The 15,373-nt window shown below is 52.9% G+C and overlaps 1 protein-coding gene across 1 annotated transcript; it reads right to left on the bottom strand.

Moving 5' to 3' along the window:
* Positions 1-128: 128 nt before the first annotated feature.
* On the bottom strand, positions 129-15,359 carry Pdk2 (pyruvate dehydrogenase kinase 2). Its single transcript, XM_021176814.3, has 11 exons — positions 15,096-15,359; positions 13,318-13,459; positions 6,272-6,343; positions 5,642-5,826; positions 3,809-3,898; positions 3,550-3,627; positions 2,810-2,886; positions 2,586-2,684; positions 2,367-2,474; positions 1,751-1,864; positions 129-1,203 (listed from the first exon to the last, which is right to left on the bottom strand). The coding sequence occupies exons 1-11, from the start codon at positions 15,211-15,213 to the stop codon at positions 1,063-1,065; spliced, it is 1,224 nt and encodes a 407-aa protein (XP_021032473.1). The 5' UTR covers positions 15,214-15,359; the 3' UTR covers positions 129-1,062.
* Between the last annotated feature and the right edge of the window lie 14 nt (positions 15,360-15,373).

Below are 15,373 nucleotides of genomic sequence, written 5' to 3'. Positions count from 1 at the left end.
TGGACGGCCCTGCCTGGTGGCGAGCTCAGCTGGCCCAGGTCCTGAGTACTGTTAGTCCTAGGGGACCAGTCTTCACGGGTGCTTCATGTGTGGGCTCCCCCTCCCCGAGCAAGGAAGCCAGGCAGCAGTCACATTTCATCTGTTTACTGTGGATGTCACTGTCACCATCCCAGCCACTGGGAGGGCACACGGCTTTAACCCCTGTGTGCGGAGGGGAAGGGCGGGGCTTCTGAGATTACAAAACTGGCTATGTACATAGGGTTGTCCTAGGGGTGAGTCACCTGTGCACACATAGTGGGCATAGGGGTGGGGTGGGGTGGGGTCTGAAGCTCAGGCAGCATAGGGTGGGTGTGGACTGGGCAGGGGAGGTGTGCACGTGAGGACATGCTGGGTGGGCAAGGCAAGGCTTTAGGAAGCGGCTAAACAGAAACATTGTTAAGATCTCCTTGGGGGCAGCTTACTCCTAGGCCTGCCTTCTGGGTGGGCCCCTGGTGAGAACCGCTACCCACTCTCAAGTTCCCAATTGCAACTTCATACCATCCAGAGTAGAGATAGAGGCTGCAGGATCAGGGTCAAGGGTGGACCCTATCTTCCCCCAGTCCCTCTCCAGACTTGAGGGCACTCTATCCGCCTTAACATTGACAAAGAACCCAGCCCAAATGTGCCTGTACAGTGTGTGGGCATAAGGCAAGCAGAGCAGCCACTTGGAAGGCCAGGACTATGCAGGCAGTGAGGGGGACACAGGGCTTCTGGTAGAAAACAGACAACTCTGATCTTGGGAGAAGTGTCTCTGGGCCACCCCATCAGGGAGAGCCATCCCCAATCCTCAAGCATCACTATGGAAACCGGGCTCCAGGGAAACCCCCTAGGGTTTCTCCACAGAGACATATTGGCACTTAGGGACCACCACAGTTGGGCCACTGAGATTTCTACAAAGACAGATCTGGCCATCAGGGAGACCCAGTTTCACCCCTTGTACCCTAGGGGATAGATAGGGAGGGTCCCTGTGGTGGCTGGATTCAGAGGTGGCAGCATCCTACAGGTGCCAGGGAGGGAAGGCCCCTAGCTGACCCGATACGTCGATGTGTTCTTGGGCTCTGTGCTGGGCACACACCAGTCACCGGCCTCCTGGATGGTCTGGTAGTGGCGCCAGGCAGACTTGTTGTAGACAGGCAGGCGCTCCACTGAGTCCGTGGACAGGGCCTAGAGAGCATTACCATTAACCTCCTGCTTGCCCACACCCCAGCTTACTACCCTCTCCCACCCAGGCCCTGATGGTCTCCATCCTTGGAGTCCTAACCCAGGTCTAAGTCAGCCTCATAACCAGGCATCAGCTGAGACATTACCCCAGACCCGGAAAAGCCCCCTAAAAGAGTCTGAGCCTTCTGTCTCTTGCCCTGGCCCATTCCATGAAGCTGGTCCCTCCACGATCAGGGGGGCAAAAAGGATCAAGAGGGAGGAGGCTTGGCTGTGTGATCCCTATTAATCCCCAAGGTACACTACTCCGATCAACTGAAGTCCAAGACCTGTAAGGTCCCCTTCCTTCTAGCCTAGGGTTTCTCAGAAGAGGGGCCTTACTCACAGACCTTAGACCCCCTGAAGGTGCCTACCACAGTAGTTTACAGTTACAGTGCTTGAGGAGCCAAGGCTCCTCTGAGTCTTGGAGATCCAAGAACTGAGTTTGGAGTCAGGAAGGCAGAGGGGTGGGTAGAAACCTGTTAGCAGTCAGCTTGCCCCTGGCGGGCCTCACCTTCAGATAGATGACAGCATCTGTCCCAAAGCCCTCCATAGAGAAAAGCTGCAAGTCCCCCTGGAAGTACTTGGCGTAGAGGCGGGAAATGGGGAGTCCGTACCCAAAGCCAGCCTACAGAGGAGTCACAGGTCATAAAGTGAGCCAGGAATGCTGGACTGGGGACAGGCAGGGGCGCTGAAGAAGGGGTGGAAAAGGGACATTTCTGAAGCAGATGGGAGTAGGTGGGAGGCAGGGGGACTGCAGAGAATGCATGGAGAGACGCTGGTCTGGGCGGGAGAGTTCTACCCAGGCCAGTGGTTAAAAGTTCCTTCAAGTCTATTCCCTAAGCCCAGGACTGCCTATTCCACAGGAGCAGGGACAGAGGTGACAGCAATTAGCAATGCGGTGGAGAAAGAGAGGAGAGAGGACCAAGGAGAAGTGACAGCTAAACAGATGGGCAGATGATCAGCAGGCAGGGGGCTATTAGCAAGCGGTAGAGAGATGGGAGGCCCTGGAGTCACAACAGGAGACTGTTGTCACACCACACAGCCATGGGGTGGGCTGTGGGGAGGGGGATATACTTGGGAGTTTAAAAAGCAGGAGCCAGGGGACTGGAGGAAGGCATCTATCTCACCAGCGGGGTACCCCCAGTGCCAGGCTGGGGTGTGGGAGCTGTGGAGTACATGTAGCTGAAGAGCCTCTCGATTTTCCTCAAGGGGACACCCCCGCCTCGGTCACTCATCTGGGAGAGCAGGGGGCATGTGAGAAACCCTCCGAAGTTATGTGCTCCACTCCTCCCTCTGCCCCCCGCCCCACCCTGTAACCTCCCATGGCCAAGTCAAGGGTCACATACTTTGATGGACAGATCTTCTTCGCCCAGGGCCACCATAATCTTGATGGGGGGGAGTGTGAGGCTGGACTCGTGGCTTTCCACAGTGGCCCGCATGGCATTCTGGGAAGGGAATGAAGGATGATGCAGTGAGAGAAGCCAGCCCCAAAGGTGCCTGCTGAAGCTGGGGGTCAAGGGCTGACCCTTCCTAGCCCCGACCCCCACCCCCGAGAAGGGTAACCTCCTACCTTAAAGAGTTCAAAGAGCATGTGGTATAGGTGGGAAGGGACATAGACCATGTGGATGGGCTGGGTGGCGTTGGTGGCTGTGGGAACAGAGACCAGGGCCAGGAGTCATACAGCAAGGTCACCTTCAAAGCAGACCTTCTTCCCTCTCTCCACAGCTGTACCCAGCCTAGGTGGCTAAGTGGCTGGGCCCACTCTGAGCAGCCACAGCTAGTAACCCTTGGAAGCCCCAAGTTCAACCCTGCTTCTTCCTTCCTTCCAGCTGCATGGGAGGCCTGGGTACCGGCTCTGACCACCCGGAAGCATCTCTCGATGAAGACGCAGGTTCTTGGGTTGGGGACATCACACATCACTCTCCACAGTCTCCGGCCTGTTACCCCACATCCTGTCCCCTCCTATCATTTGTGAGGTTTTCAAATTAGCTGGTGTATTTGCATGGTCAGTGGTCACCTATCACAGGTCCCAACCTCCCTAGCACCAAGAATGTACGCTCTGTGAGGACAGGGGCCTTGCCTGTCTTTACATGTTAAGTATAACAAATAGTGAGCAATTATCCAACAAATTGATAATACAGAGCAGCTCCTCTCTAGGGGAGTCTGACCTCCTAGCTCCCCTACTCTGGCCTGCATGGGTACATGCACACATACATGTACACACACACATACATACATATACACATACACACGTGTAATCATATGTGCACACACATGTAGATACACATGTACACACACTCATTTGCTTACCATTGACTTCCTGGATCTCCAGGTCAGGGGAAGCCATGTAATACTTGTCACACAGGAGCTTAGCCATGTCATAGGCATCTGGGAGGAGACAGGACCACTCAGGTTATGGGTGGCTGACCCAGCAGCAGTCCCTTTGGCACTGACATGAAAACTGACATGGCGCCCCCACCTGCTGGGAATGGATCACCCTCTGACCTGGCTATTTGGGAGGGGGTCCCTGGAGCTCCTCTGTGGGCCAGGCCTATGGTGGGGGGCTTACCTTTCACCACATCAGACACGCTGCAGTTGGGATCGATGCTGCCAATGTGTTTGGGGTGGGCTGGGTTGGTGCTGCCATCAAAGATGAGGGCTGTGGGCAGAGGGAAGGGCGCGGTTGGCAAGTTCACAGGATCTAGTTCTCCCTCTTCCTAAACACCCCACTCTTCACCTCATCTGTAGGCCTTTGTATGGTCCATGCTAACCATGCCCCCCAAGTCTTGTTTCCCTCTAGCTTGGGCCTTCCAGAGCCTCTGCACCTTACAGAAGTCCTTCCATAGTCCTCTCCACATCATACCCTGTTAAGTGTATGTATATGTATATGCATGTATACATGTATGCATGTGTTTATGTGTGTATGTATACATGTGTGTATATATGTATATATGTATGAGTGTATGAATTATGTGTGTATGTATATATGTATGTGTTTATATATGTGTGTGTATATATGTCTATATGTATGAGTGTATGTATGTATGTCTATATGTATGTGTGTATATGTGTGTATGTATATGTGTATTTTTGTGTGCATGTGTGTATATGTGTATATACATGTATATTATATATGTATGTATATATGTGTGTGCACATGTGTATATATGTGTGTATACATGTGTATGTGTGTATGTATATATGTGTGTTTATGTATGTATATGTGTATATGTATATGTGTATACATGTGTATGTATATATGTGTATTTATGTATGTGTATGTGTATATGTATGTGTGTATACATGTGTATGTATATATGTGTATATGTGTGTATATATGTGTATGTATTGTGTTATATATACATGTGTATATGTGTGCATGTATGTATGTGTACCCATGTATGTATGTGTGTATCCATGTATGTATGTATGTATGTATGTGTATGCATGTATCTGTGTGTGCACATATGTATATATGTATGTATGTGTGTGTGTGTATGTATGTATTTTCTTTTTCTTTCTTTTTTTTTTTTCAAGACAGGGTTTCTCTGTGTAGCCCTGGCTGTCCTGGAACTCACTCTGTAGACCAGGCTGGCTGTGAATTCAGAAATCCACCTGCCTCTGCCTCCCAAGTACTGTGATTTAAGGTGTGCATCACCAAGCCCAGCTCTGAATGTACGCTTTGCTTTCATATCTTCACACAATACTGTAAGATAGCTTCCACCAGCTTGCTTTTCTTCGAACATAAAGAACTCACTTAACTTAGGGTGGCTCTGCTTTGTCAACCAGCATAGAAAACTCTGGACAGGAAAGGGTAAATGATAAAGCGTTTTTTAATACAATGGAGTTCTTAATGTGTTGGGTGTGGGTGGGGGTGGGTGGGGGACAGTATGTGTAAATGGCTCACAAGGTGGCTCAGTGGGTAAAGGTGCTTGCAGCCTAGCCTGACAACTTGAGTTCAATCCCCAAGGCCCAGATGATGGAAGGAGAACGTGAACTGCAGGATGCTCTCTGCCCACAACATGTGCACATGTGCATAAATAAATAAATATAATTGTTTTCAGAACACGTAGCATGTTTGACATTTACAAATATTTACAACAACAGAATTTCAACTCAGTGTTGTACTTTTTACTTTACTTTGGGAACCAATTACTTTTTAAATTTTCTATTTACTTCTTTTTTTGAGGTTGGCCTCAAACATATACTATTCTCCTGCCTCAGCTTCCCATGTACTAGGGTTATAGACACATGACTTAAGCCACACTCTTCAGTTCCCAAATGTCACTCAGGCCTCTGAGCCCAGAGGCTGAAGTGGAGAGCCTGCTTTCTTGTGGGGGCGGTGCCCTTCTTGGCATGCCCTGCTGGGCCCCTTGCCCTCTCTGAAGCAGCCAGGACTCACTGTGTTGATTGATTAGCATTCGGATGGAGATGCGGCTGAGGTAGAAGCGGTCCAGGAAGTACTGGATGTTCTGGTTGGAGACGGGGTCATCGCCATAGGTGTCCTTGTACTCCAGCACTCCCTGTGCCATGGTGGGCACCACGTCATTGTGCCGGTTCCGGATGGTGACCAGGGCATCTGTGAACCTTCAGAGAAGGCAGACACTTGCCTCTACCCAGTCTCAGGTTTGGGGACACCCTGGCTCTCCATTATTCCCAATAGCCTATCAGTTCCTTCATTTTCTCCTCCCCAGACCCACAGACACACGGTTCTCACCCACTGGAAGCCCACCACTGCTGTCCCAGCTCTCCATCCATCTTCCTGTTTACAGCTAAAGCTCTCGGTTCCTCTGAAGGTTTGTTCTGGGGGCAGGGTTCCCCCACATCCTCTTGGTACACTGATAATTAGCATTCTCATCTCTCGCAGCAGATCTGGATTTCCCAGAAGTAGCCTGCCTTCCCCCTTTCTTGGCACATCCCTGAAGGCAGGGCCTTTCCCTGTACCCAGCTGGCATTCCATCCTTGTGGCCCTGACCAAGATGTCCTTGCCTGCACCTGCCTTCTTGTCCCCTAAAAGAGGGTGCTCACTCACTGGCTTAGAGTCCGGTGGTCCTCGGGGTCCTTGTCCAGGAATTCCATGATGTCCAGCAGACTCTGGACATACCTGTGTGAAAGCAGAGACGTTCATAGGCTCAGCTGAGACTACACAATGTTCCCTCTCACCCCTCAGATGCTATAGTAGGTGGCGCACAGAGCTGAACAGGCTTGACAATCAACACCCCATTCTATCCGCTCTGGGTCTCCCTGACAACTAGTAAAACCTTGAATTTGTCAGTTCCCTTAACAGTGCATGTCTTTGCTCCGGAACCCGATTAACAGCAACCGTGGGAGGGTCCAGAAATCACCCCCTCTCTAGAGGCTGGAGAGAACAAGGGGTCTGAGGCCCAACTGTCCTACAGTAACAGAGGGCTCAGACATCTACTTGCCTTGCTGAGCCCCTCTGCTGACAAAGATCCTGGTATCTCCATAGGGGGCTGAGGCTTCGAGTGGACCATGGGTGCTGCCAGCAGGTTAGCTGCTGACACAGCACCTCTCCCAGAGTGATCTGGGACCTGCCTCGGGAACCCTCATTTTAAAAGGTGAGTAGGTGTGGCTAGCTCTGTCCTCAGGGAGGACCAGGGAGGCTCATTCTGCTCTGCGAAGCCAATGAGCAGGGAGGGTGTGGGTGAGCCCTGAGGTCTGTACCACCTCTAGGCCTGGTGGGAGGGGCAGGTCTCCTCTCCAACTAGGAAAGGTTAATGAATAAAGAATGTGGGGCTTGAGCACTGAGCTTCTGCGGTGTGAGTGAGGTAGGGCTGCCTGAGGCAGGAGATGGTGCCAATCTGATGTCACTGTCCCCTTGCCTGACTGAACCACGACCTTAGCTTCCCCTCCAGGCCTGCTCCAGCCTGTGTCTTATTCTGGAAATGTGAACTGTGAGCCTAGGGCAGAAACACTTCTGGTCTGAGGGCTGGGAGGGCTACCTGGAGTCCTGTCATGGGAGCCCCTGAGGCCCAGCAGTGTCTCTAGCGGAGACACTAGGTTTGGACCTATTTGAAATCACCCAGAGCTCTGAGAAGAGAGGAAGGAATGGGCCCCACAGCAGTGCCCCCGCTGGGTGGGAGCACAGCCGAGCCTTGTGGAGCTCCAGAGCTCCTGCCACTGACAGGGCTGCCGTTGCTCCGGTCTCACCCCGGCCTCCCTTTCTGTGTAGAATGCCCTGCTCTTTGCACCCCACAACTGCTGCTCTTTGCTGGTGCCGCTGGGTTCCACTGTGGTCCTGGGTTAGCTGTGGCACTTCTCTGGGCTTGTTTTCTCACTAGGAAAGGTGGGAGTTCTTATCCTTATCTCTCACTGTGCAGTGAATGCGCTGAATGATGGCCACTCAAAACCTGTCTCCAGCTGAGCACACCCACTCAGCTCCACTACTGCGGCACCTTGGGCTATTCGGCGAAGGGAGCAGGAGCAGGCTTGGTCTGGGGCTCCTTCCTCTTCGTCCCAGCCAGAACCTAACACAATACCTACGGGGATCGCTGTGGATGGGATAAATGAAGAAGCCAGCTTCCTGACAGTCTCCCTTCACCCCTGCCCAGATACCTGCATCAGGAAGACCTTAGTCTCCTTAGACAGGCATGGCAGCTGGCGTTCACTGAGCTACTTCTGTGCCCTCATCATCACTGCTGCCTATCTGGGCTCAGAGGCCCACACAGGGCCTTTGATCACTAATAGGTGAGGGGGCTTTGAGGGAGAGGGGACTTGGAAGAGAAGCTACAAGTGTGAATGTGTATGGGGGGGGGGCGGGGGAGAGGAAAGGACAGAGCAGATGGAGGGTGGGCCACATGACCCCTCCTCAAGATCCACGGGGGGCAGGGCCCCAAAAGGCCAGAAGCAGTAGGCTCTGTGCTTGCCCAGAGGTGGTGGATGTGGGTGAGCCGTTCCGACTGTTCCACCTCTAGGCCTGGTGGGCGGGGCAGGTCTCCTCTCCAACTAGGAAAGGTTCTCAGAAGTAGGATGCTCTGTGCACGCCCAGAGATATAAACAGGCACAGTCCTAGCTTCCAAGGCCGGGCAGGGCTGTAGAGTGAACTTTCAGGAGAAGACATAGAACTGGTGACATGGCTACTACTGTGGAACAAGGGCCACCTGGATCCTTTGACAAAAGTCAAAACTGTCGCGGGGTTGCTGTGGGGACACTGGAGACTGACATCCCTGTATGTCCCTCAAGGGGCCATTTTCCATAGGGAAAAAATGCTGGGTGTGCTCCTGATTCTCCAGGGAAGAACAGGGGAGGCTGCTTCTGCTCAGGGCCCTTGGTAGCTAGCCCTAAGGTGCCCGTAGGCCTGGCCTTCCATGTCACCCTGGGATTGGGATACAACTAGATCCTCCAGAGAGAGAGACACTGAGGTAGGGTTATGCTGACCCTTGGGTAGCCCCTCTCCAGAGCCAGGGAGAGGTTAAGGCACAGTATGAGTCCAAGTTGAGAGGAGACAGCCTAGAGTCTAATCTACCCACCTCCTTCTTGGTAAAATCTAGTGTCTCCAATGCCCCAGTATAACAGAGACACACACCCACTCCCTAGCCGATACCCTCCAGGGAGTGGAATGCAGGCCCGAGGGGAGAGGCGGGTAGTAGAACTAGAAGAGGGAGGAGGGCACGCAGCCACCTGCAGGCACTGTGTGGGAGCAGAGAGACGGCTGAGCCACAGGAATAAGTGTGTAAATGGAAAGAGTGTGCATCTGTGGGTGTGTAGCAGCATCAACAGCTGCCGCCCACGGACAACAGTGTGAACCAGACCGCAGTCATGGGAGGGAGGAGGGTGGCTACTCGCACAAAGGGCGAGGGCAGACGTAGCCCCCATCTGGAGTCACTCTGTGAATGGCCAGTGGGCTTGGGTTTGGACACTGGCTATTCACTGAAGGCCACCGGGATGTTCCAGCCCAACTGCAAAATGTGCTTCACAGCCGGAAGCTCAGGACTCAGGATTGGGTAGAGCTTAGCTTTAAAATCGCCTTGGGGAGGGCTGGTGAGATGGCTCAGTGGGTAAGAGCACCTGACTGCTCTTCCGAAGGTCTGGAGTTCAAACCCCAGCAACCACATGGTGGCTCACAACCATCCTTAATGAGATCTGACTCACTTTTCTGGAGTGTCTGAAGACAGCTACAATGTACTTACATATAATAAATAAATAAATCTTTAAAAATAAATAACAGTTTTAAAAAAAAGCCTTGGGGTGATATAACTCCCTGTGAGACTACTAGGCCAGGCATGCTGGTGTACTGAGGAACTGACTAGTTTAGTGCAGGCTCCACCTCTTGTCTATGGACCTTCTGCCCCTCATTCTGCTCAAGACAAGGGCTTGCTGGCTTTTGTGGGATGGGAGTGGGACTCTTCCCAGGCAGGGCTTGGGGTCCACATACCATACCCTGTGGACAATCCAGGGAGAAGGATGTCCACTCTCACACACATACATACATACCCACCGAATCATCCGCTCCCACACACCCCTTACAACTCTACAAAACCCAGCGACAGCAGTGGCTCACTGGCTGTGTTTGGGGAAGCACCCTCTGCCTATCCACGCCTCTTCAGGTGGTCTTCCTCCCGAGAGGGTCCACTGGATACCCCTGTGCACCTTGGCATCACTAGGAGACATTCCATTCTGTAGGCGAGCCCTACTTATCCCCAGGCTTGCATGGGAACGTGGAAATCATTGCCCTGTGACATGACCCCATACCAAACTTTCCTGTCCCTCAAATGCAGCCTCCAGAACCCATGGGCCTGAATCTGAATCCCAGATCCACCAGGACTCCCTAACCAACCTTAGCCAAGATGCCCCACTTCCTGAGCCTCCGTCTCTCATCTGGAGATGAGGAGGAGACACGCTAGGAGATGCCATCCAGATTACAGGACCATCTGAATTAGCAAACAGAGGGACCCTGATACTCCACGAGCCCTCAGGTGTGTTAGTCTTGGGGAGGGGGGCGTCTACCCTGTGTTCTCATTGATGTGCTGCCTCTGAGACCTCTGACATAATTGCGTCACCTTTGACCTGCAGGTACAGCTGCCCAGGAGCATAGGACTGAGGCCGGTACTGTTCTAGATGTGTGTGCTGGCTACTTTTATGTCAGTTTGACACAAACAAGAGATGTCAAAGAGGAGGGAGCCTCAAGTGAGAAAATGTCTCCGGAACACTGAGCTGTAGGGAATAGCCCATTTGAGTGGTGCCATTCCTGGACTAGTGGTCCTGGGTCCTGTCAGAGAGCAAGCTGCACAAGCCACAGGAAGCAATCCAGTACTGACTTCTTCAGTGATGGACTATGATGTGGAAGTACACACTGCATAAACCCTTTCCTTGCCGTGCTTGTGGCCACAGTCACAGCAAGGGTAACCCTAACAGAGACAATGTGCTCTACATTCTCAGTAACACAGGACCCTGAGAAACAGCACGGGACTCCACTATACAGCCCAGGAAGCTGAGCCCAGGAAAGCCCTACTGTCCTGTAGTGTAGGGTACCTATCAAGACTCTACCGTCACATAGGTCACACATGCTGTTGCTAAGCCTAGGAGGCAGCCCCACCTTCTGGTAACCACCCCCCCAAATATAGCCCCATTCCTCCAAGCCTGAGCAGGCTAAGAGTTGATCCGGTTTATTCTGAACTGGGAAGTTATCATGTTGAGTGTCAGCCCAGGCCTCGAGCGCTCTCCATTAACTATGACTGTGTAGTAACTACTGGGCTGCCAACAGCTCCCTCCCTCTGTGCACCCCTCACCCCACATCCCCAAGGGCAGGTTCTGCTCTCTAAGTCATCAGACTCAGGCTAGAGGCCCTCTTCCCAGGCTCTCTGTGAAGTCAGGCCTTGTTCCTCTTCTTGTGAAGGCCCTGCCCACCTCCGTCACTCCACCATCTCAGCCCCCTTGAGTTTATCCTAGAAGAAAAACTGCACTCATTCTCTCATAGAGAGCAAGTCCTTCCTGTTCCGCCATGTTAGCTTCTCTTGCTGTGGTTGCGGCCCACTGGCTCTGCAACCCCGCTCAGCGTCTCTCTTTAGTGTACCAGGATGACCGACCACCCCTTGGCAATGCCCTCCTGCACGCTGAATCCTGCGCTGCAAGAAGTGTTTTCTCTGGCTCTACCCCTCCCTGCTGTGCCCTGGCATTCCTTCCAAGCTTTGAGGGGAAAATAATTCAAGCTATGCCTCCCTGTTCAGCAAACTCTTGCCCTCCTCTGGTCCTCCATTTGTCAACCTTCCTGGCTACCTCAGAAAACAGTTTCTTGGGAAGGGTCTGAGAGATCTTGTTGTGAAGTCAGGGACCAGCTGGTTAGTCAGCCACTCCAGTCAGCTGGACAGACTGGAGGAGGGCTGGGAGAACAGATGGTACTTTCTGGTTTCTCCCAACAGCCCCGCCACCCTGTGGGAAGACACGCAGACTGGCTCAGAGGTCTTGGACGTCCTAGTAAGGGCTCAATGACAGGTAACTTAGTTGGGCCACCTGAAATTCAAACCCTGCCCTCCACCCACCCGTCACCTTCTTGGGTCTATTCAAAGCCCCTCCTGTCTAGCTCTGAGTATCCAAGTCCTTCCGTGTATACTTTTCAGTTTTCCCACGTGTTTTGGCTTCAAACAGTGCCTGAGCTGGTCTTGAACACCTGAACTCATTATCTTCCTGCTTCAACCTGCCAACCACCAGGAAGACTGGAATTGTTTCCACCCTGCTCAGTTTTCCTCATGACATCAGTTAGCACACACTGCATACCTACAACGCACCTGGCCTGGTGTGTACAATGCTATCCCTTACCGGAGCCCGTCTCTCTAGAATAAACCAGGGAGAGACATATCCACGCACAGACTCAATGCTGGAAGGGCATCGGAAACCCGCAGGACATCCTAGCAGGGGCTGGTATGAAGGAGGGTAACGGTAGACATGTTCTGTCTACACTTTTGTGCTTTCCAGGTGTCAAAAGAACATTCTACCCTTCTGTAAGTGGGAGACGTCATAATCAATGACGTCTTTCATTTAAAAAGAAAAATGGAACCTTCCACGATCGTGACTCCTCCACGTGTTTGTATTGCATTTTGTTTAGCCTGTCTTGGCAGTCTCCCAGGAACGCCTTGGGCTCCTCGTGGGAAGCTGCTGCTGTCTTGGTGTTTGTCTGTGTGTGTGATATTGAGACTTGAACACAGGGCCTCATCTATACCAGGCAAGTGCTTTCCCACTGAGCTACAGCCAGCCCTTTGTTCGTTTTGAGACAGGGTCTCCCTAAGTTCTTCAGGCTGGCCTTACAATCGCGATTGTCCACCCTCAGCCTCTGAGCTGCGATTACTAGGCCTGTACTACCAGTGCTGCCTAGATCTATTGTTTCAGCTGCAGAGGAACAGCTCAGGGCAAAGGCAGCTTTTATCCCAGAGCCGCACAGTTAGCTGCTGCCACCTGCTTAGCCACAGGATAGTGTTGGGACCACAGGTATGATCCTGCCGAGCCCCAGGGAATCCTCAGTCATCCCATGTTGCAAATCCTATGACTAGGTTGCTGCCCAGTTGTCACAAAAGTCTCTTGATGATCAGCCAGGGACGTGCCCAGTGACAGACACACCTTTGTTTATGTTTCATGTGAGGCTATCTGGCCGCCAGTCACTCAGCAATGTCCCTACAGCTACCTGTAATGAACTTTCGATCCTTGCCCTCTGAACTCTTTGGGAAGGGACTGTATTGTCTGTTTTTAACTGTTTCTTCAACATTCAAGACAAGTTAGATTTGCCACCTGAATAACTGAATCTTCACCTTTTTTCTTCTTCTTCTTCTTGTTTTCCCAAGTTACTGAGCAGGCCAGGGGTTACTGCTGATGTCAGCATGACTTCTGCTCTTGACTTTGAAAGCTACGCTTTCTTGAATGGACCCTAAATCCCCAGGGAAAGTGGGATGGTGACCCACAGACTGAGCTTGACCTTTGACCCTGCTCAGGCTGAGGACGTCCACGTGATCCTGGCTAACTCTCCAGCCTCTTGGGGCCCCTATGCCTTGCCTCTGTCCTAGCTTCTGACACAAGAACGGAGGAACACGGTGAGGATGGAGGGGTGGTACTATGTGAGGGGGACCTCACCAGCTCTGCACCAGCTGCACCGATGGGGTGCCCAGCACTCGGTCAGGAAGCAGGTTGATCTCTTTCATGATGTTGGCCAGGCGAACAGGCAGCTCCTGCCGGAGGAAAGTGAATGACGTCTTCTCGCAGGCATTGCTGGATCCTGAGGATGACAGAGGGGTCGGTCGATCAATAGCTGCAAATCATGGGGACAGTCCCGCATGTGGAAACTGGGCAGGCTGAAATGACCATGGGACCTATCTGTGGCACACAGCAAGGTAGCCCTCCTAGCCTTGCGATGTTTGAGTCTTCCCCAGACATCCTACCACCTGGACGTCACTTCAGGTGAATGTATCACCCACTGACCCTCAGTGAAAACCCTGTTTGTTAACCAGGGAAACAAGATGTTCCTGGGGCTGACTCTGAACTGTTCTAGCCTGATTCACCTCACTTTCCTTTCCATCTCTCTAGGTGGGCACTCATCGCAGGGGGGCTAGCCCAAGGTGCAGAGGCACCTAAGAAATCCTTTTCTCCTTGGGGTGCTAGGACTAGGTTCCCAGGACTGTAGGAATTCAGCATTATCCCTGAGGCAGGCCACCTCATCTAGGCTGAGGAGACAGATGAATGCCAATGTAGAATTGGCCATGTTAATGACCATCTGTGAGTAAAATGGGGACCTTGGTCCAGGGTCAAGATTAACAGGCAGTAGAGGAATGAGCTGTGTCAGCTAGAGACAGGAGACCTAGGATCAACAGCAGGCGATGCCTCTGTAACTTACTGTATATCATCAGCAGTTTTCCCCATACAGGTGGACCGGACTACGGCCAAGTCCCTTCTAGCTGTGGCATTTAGCGGGGACTTGGAGTGGGCCCTGGAGGATTTCCTACACAAGCAAAGCTCACAACTCCAACTGAACTGGGAGTAACCAAGGCATATCCTGGAAAACAGGTGCCCAAGTCCTGTCGGCCATCTTCCTGTCCTGTGACACAGTCAACTCTTGAGAAACCTGGGTCCACTCCCGACACCAGCTGGCACCAGGGAATACCCTGCAGACAGATGGGGGCCACACAACGTCTCCATCCACCACTCCACAAAGCTTTCTCCTGCCCCAAAGCCACCTCCACCCTCAGAATACCGAGTGGGTGATCTTCAGAAACCCAGGGGTAGCCATGGGAGGGTGAAAGCCACCTGACTACCTCATGGTAAGTTGGGCTCTGCCCAGCTAGGAACCGCTGCCAGGCCAGAACAGATTTGATCTTCAAGTGTCCTTGCCCAGTGGGCAGCTGCAGTGGGTGGAGGCTCACCAGTCAGGGGAGCTCCCCCTGTTAGCACCTCCTACTCAAGGGGCCCCCTTCCCACCTGCCTTGGCATTTCTCCCTTGCTCTGTTCAGAAGTACCCCGCCCTTCGTGCACTGCACAGGTCTTCCAGATGGCTGAATCTCCTTAGCACTCCAGCAGCACGTCCCCTGTTTACTCCTGGCTGCCCACTCTCAGTGGCCGGGATCGCCCACTAACTCTGTCATGTCTGGATAGGGTCCTATGCCCTCACTGCCTCTTACTCTCCACGATCCCTCGCAACGCTTTCTCCGCGCCCCCATTCTTAGTTAACTGTGAAGGGGGCACTCTTAACTCTTTGTGGGCAGCCAGGTTGGCCTCGCCGTTTACCCATTCCTGTCCATACTCTTCCAAGCCAACCCTCCTGCCACCCAGGACCTCTTCCTCCGACGTTAACCTCTCATTGCCAGGGTCTCCTTCCCCGCGCCCACCGTCCCCGGTGCCCGCCTACGCCGACTCCGTACCGAAGTCTAGAAACTGCTTCATGGACAACGGGGACGGGGAGAACTTGCTGAAGTGCTCGATGTACTTGGGTGCCCCTGCCAGGGACGCATTCTTCAACAGCGCCCGGACCCAGCGCATGGCGACGGCGCCTGCGGCTCGGGCTTGGCTCCCGCTGCTGTCCCGGGGCTGGAGGCGCTGGCACCGGCCGTCAGCTCGGCCCAGCTCAGCCGGGAGACGGTCTTCGGCCGCCTCCTCCCTACCCTTGCCCTGGCGGTGCCTCCAACGCCTAGCCAATCGG

This window comes from Mus caroli, unplaced genomic scaffold (genome assembly GCF_978045245.1).
Source record: "Mus caroli unplaced genomic scaffold, Mus_caroli_1 scaffold_13, whole genome shotgun sequence".
Taxonomy (NCBI): domain Eukaryota; kingdom Metazoa; phylum Chordata; class Mammalia; order Rodentia; family Muridae; genus Mus; species Mus caroli.
This window is presented reverse-complemented; position numbering and strand designations above follow the sequence as displayed.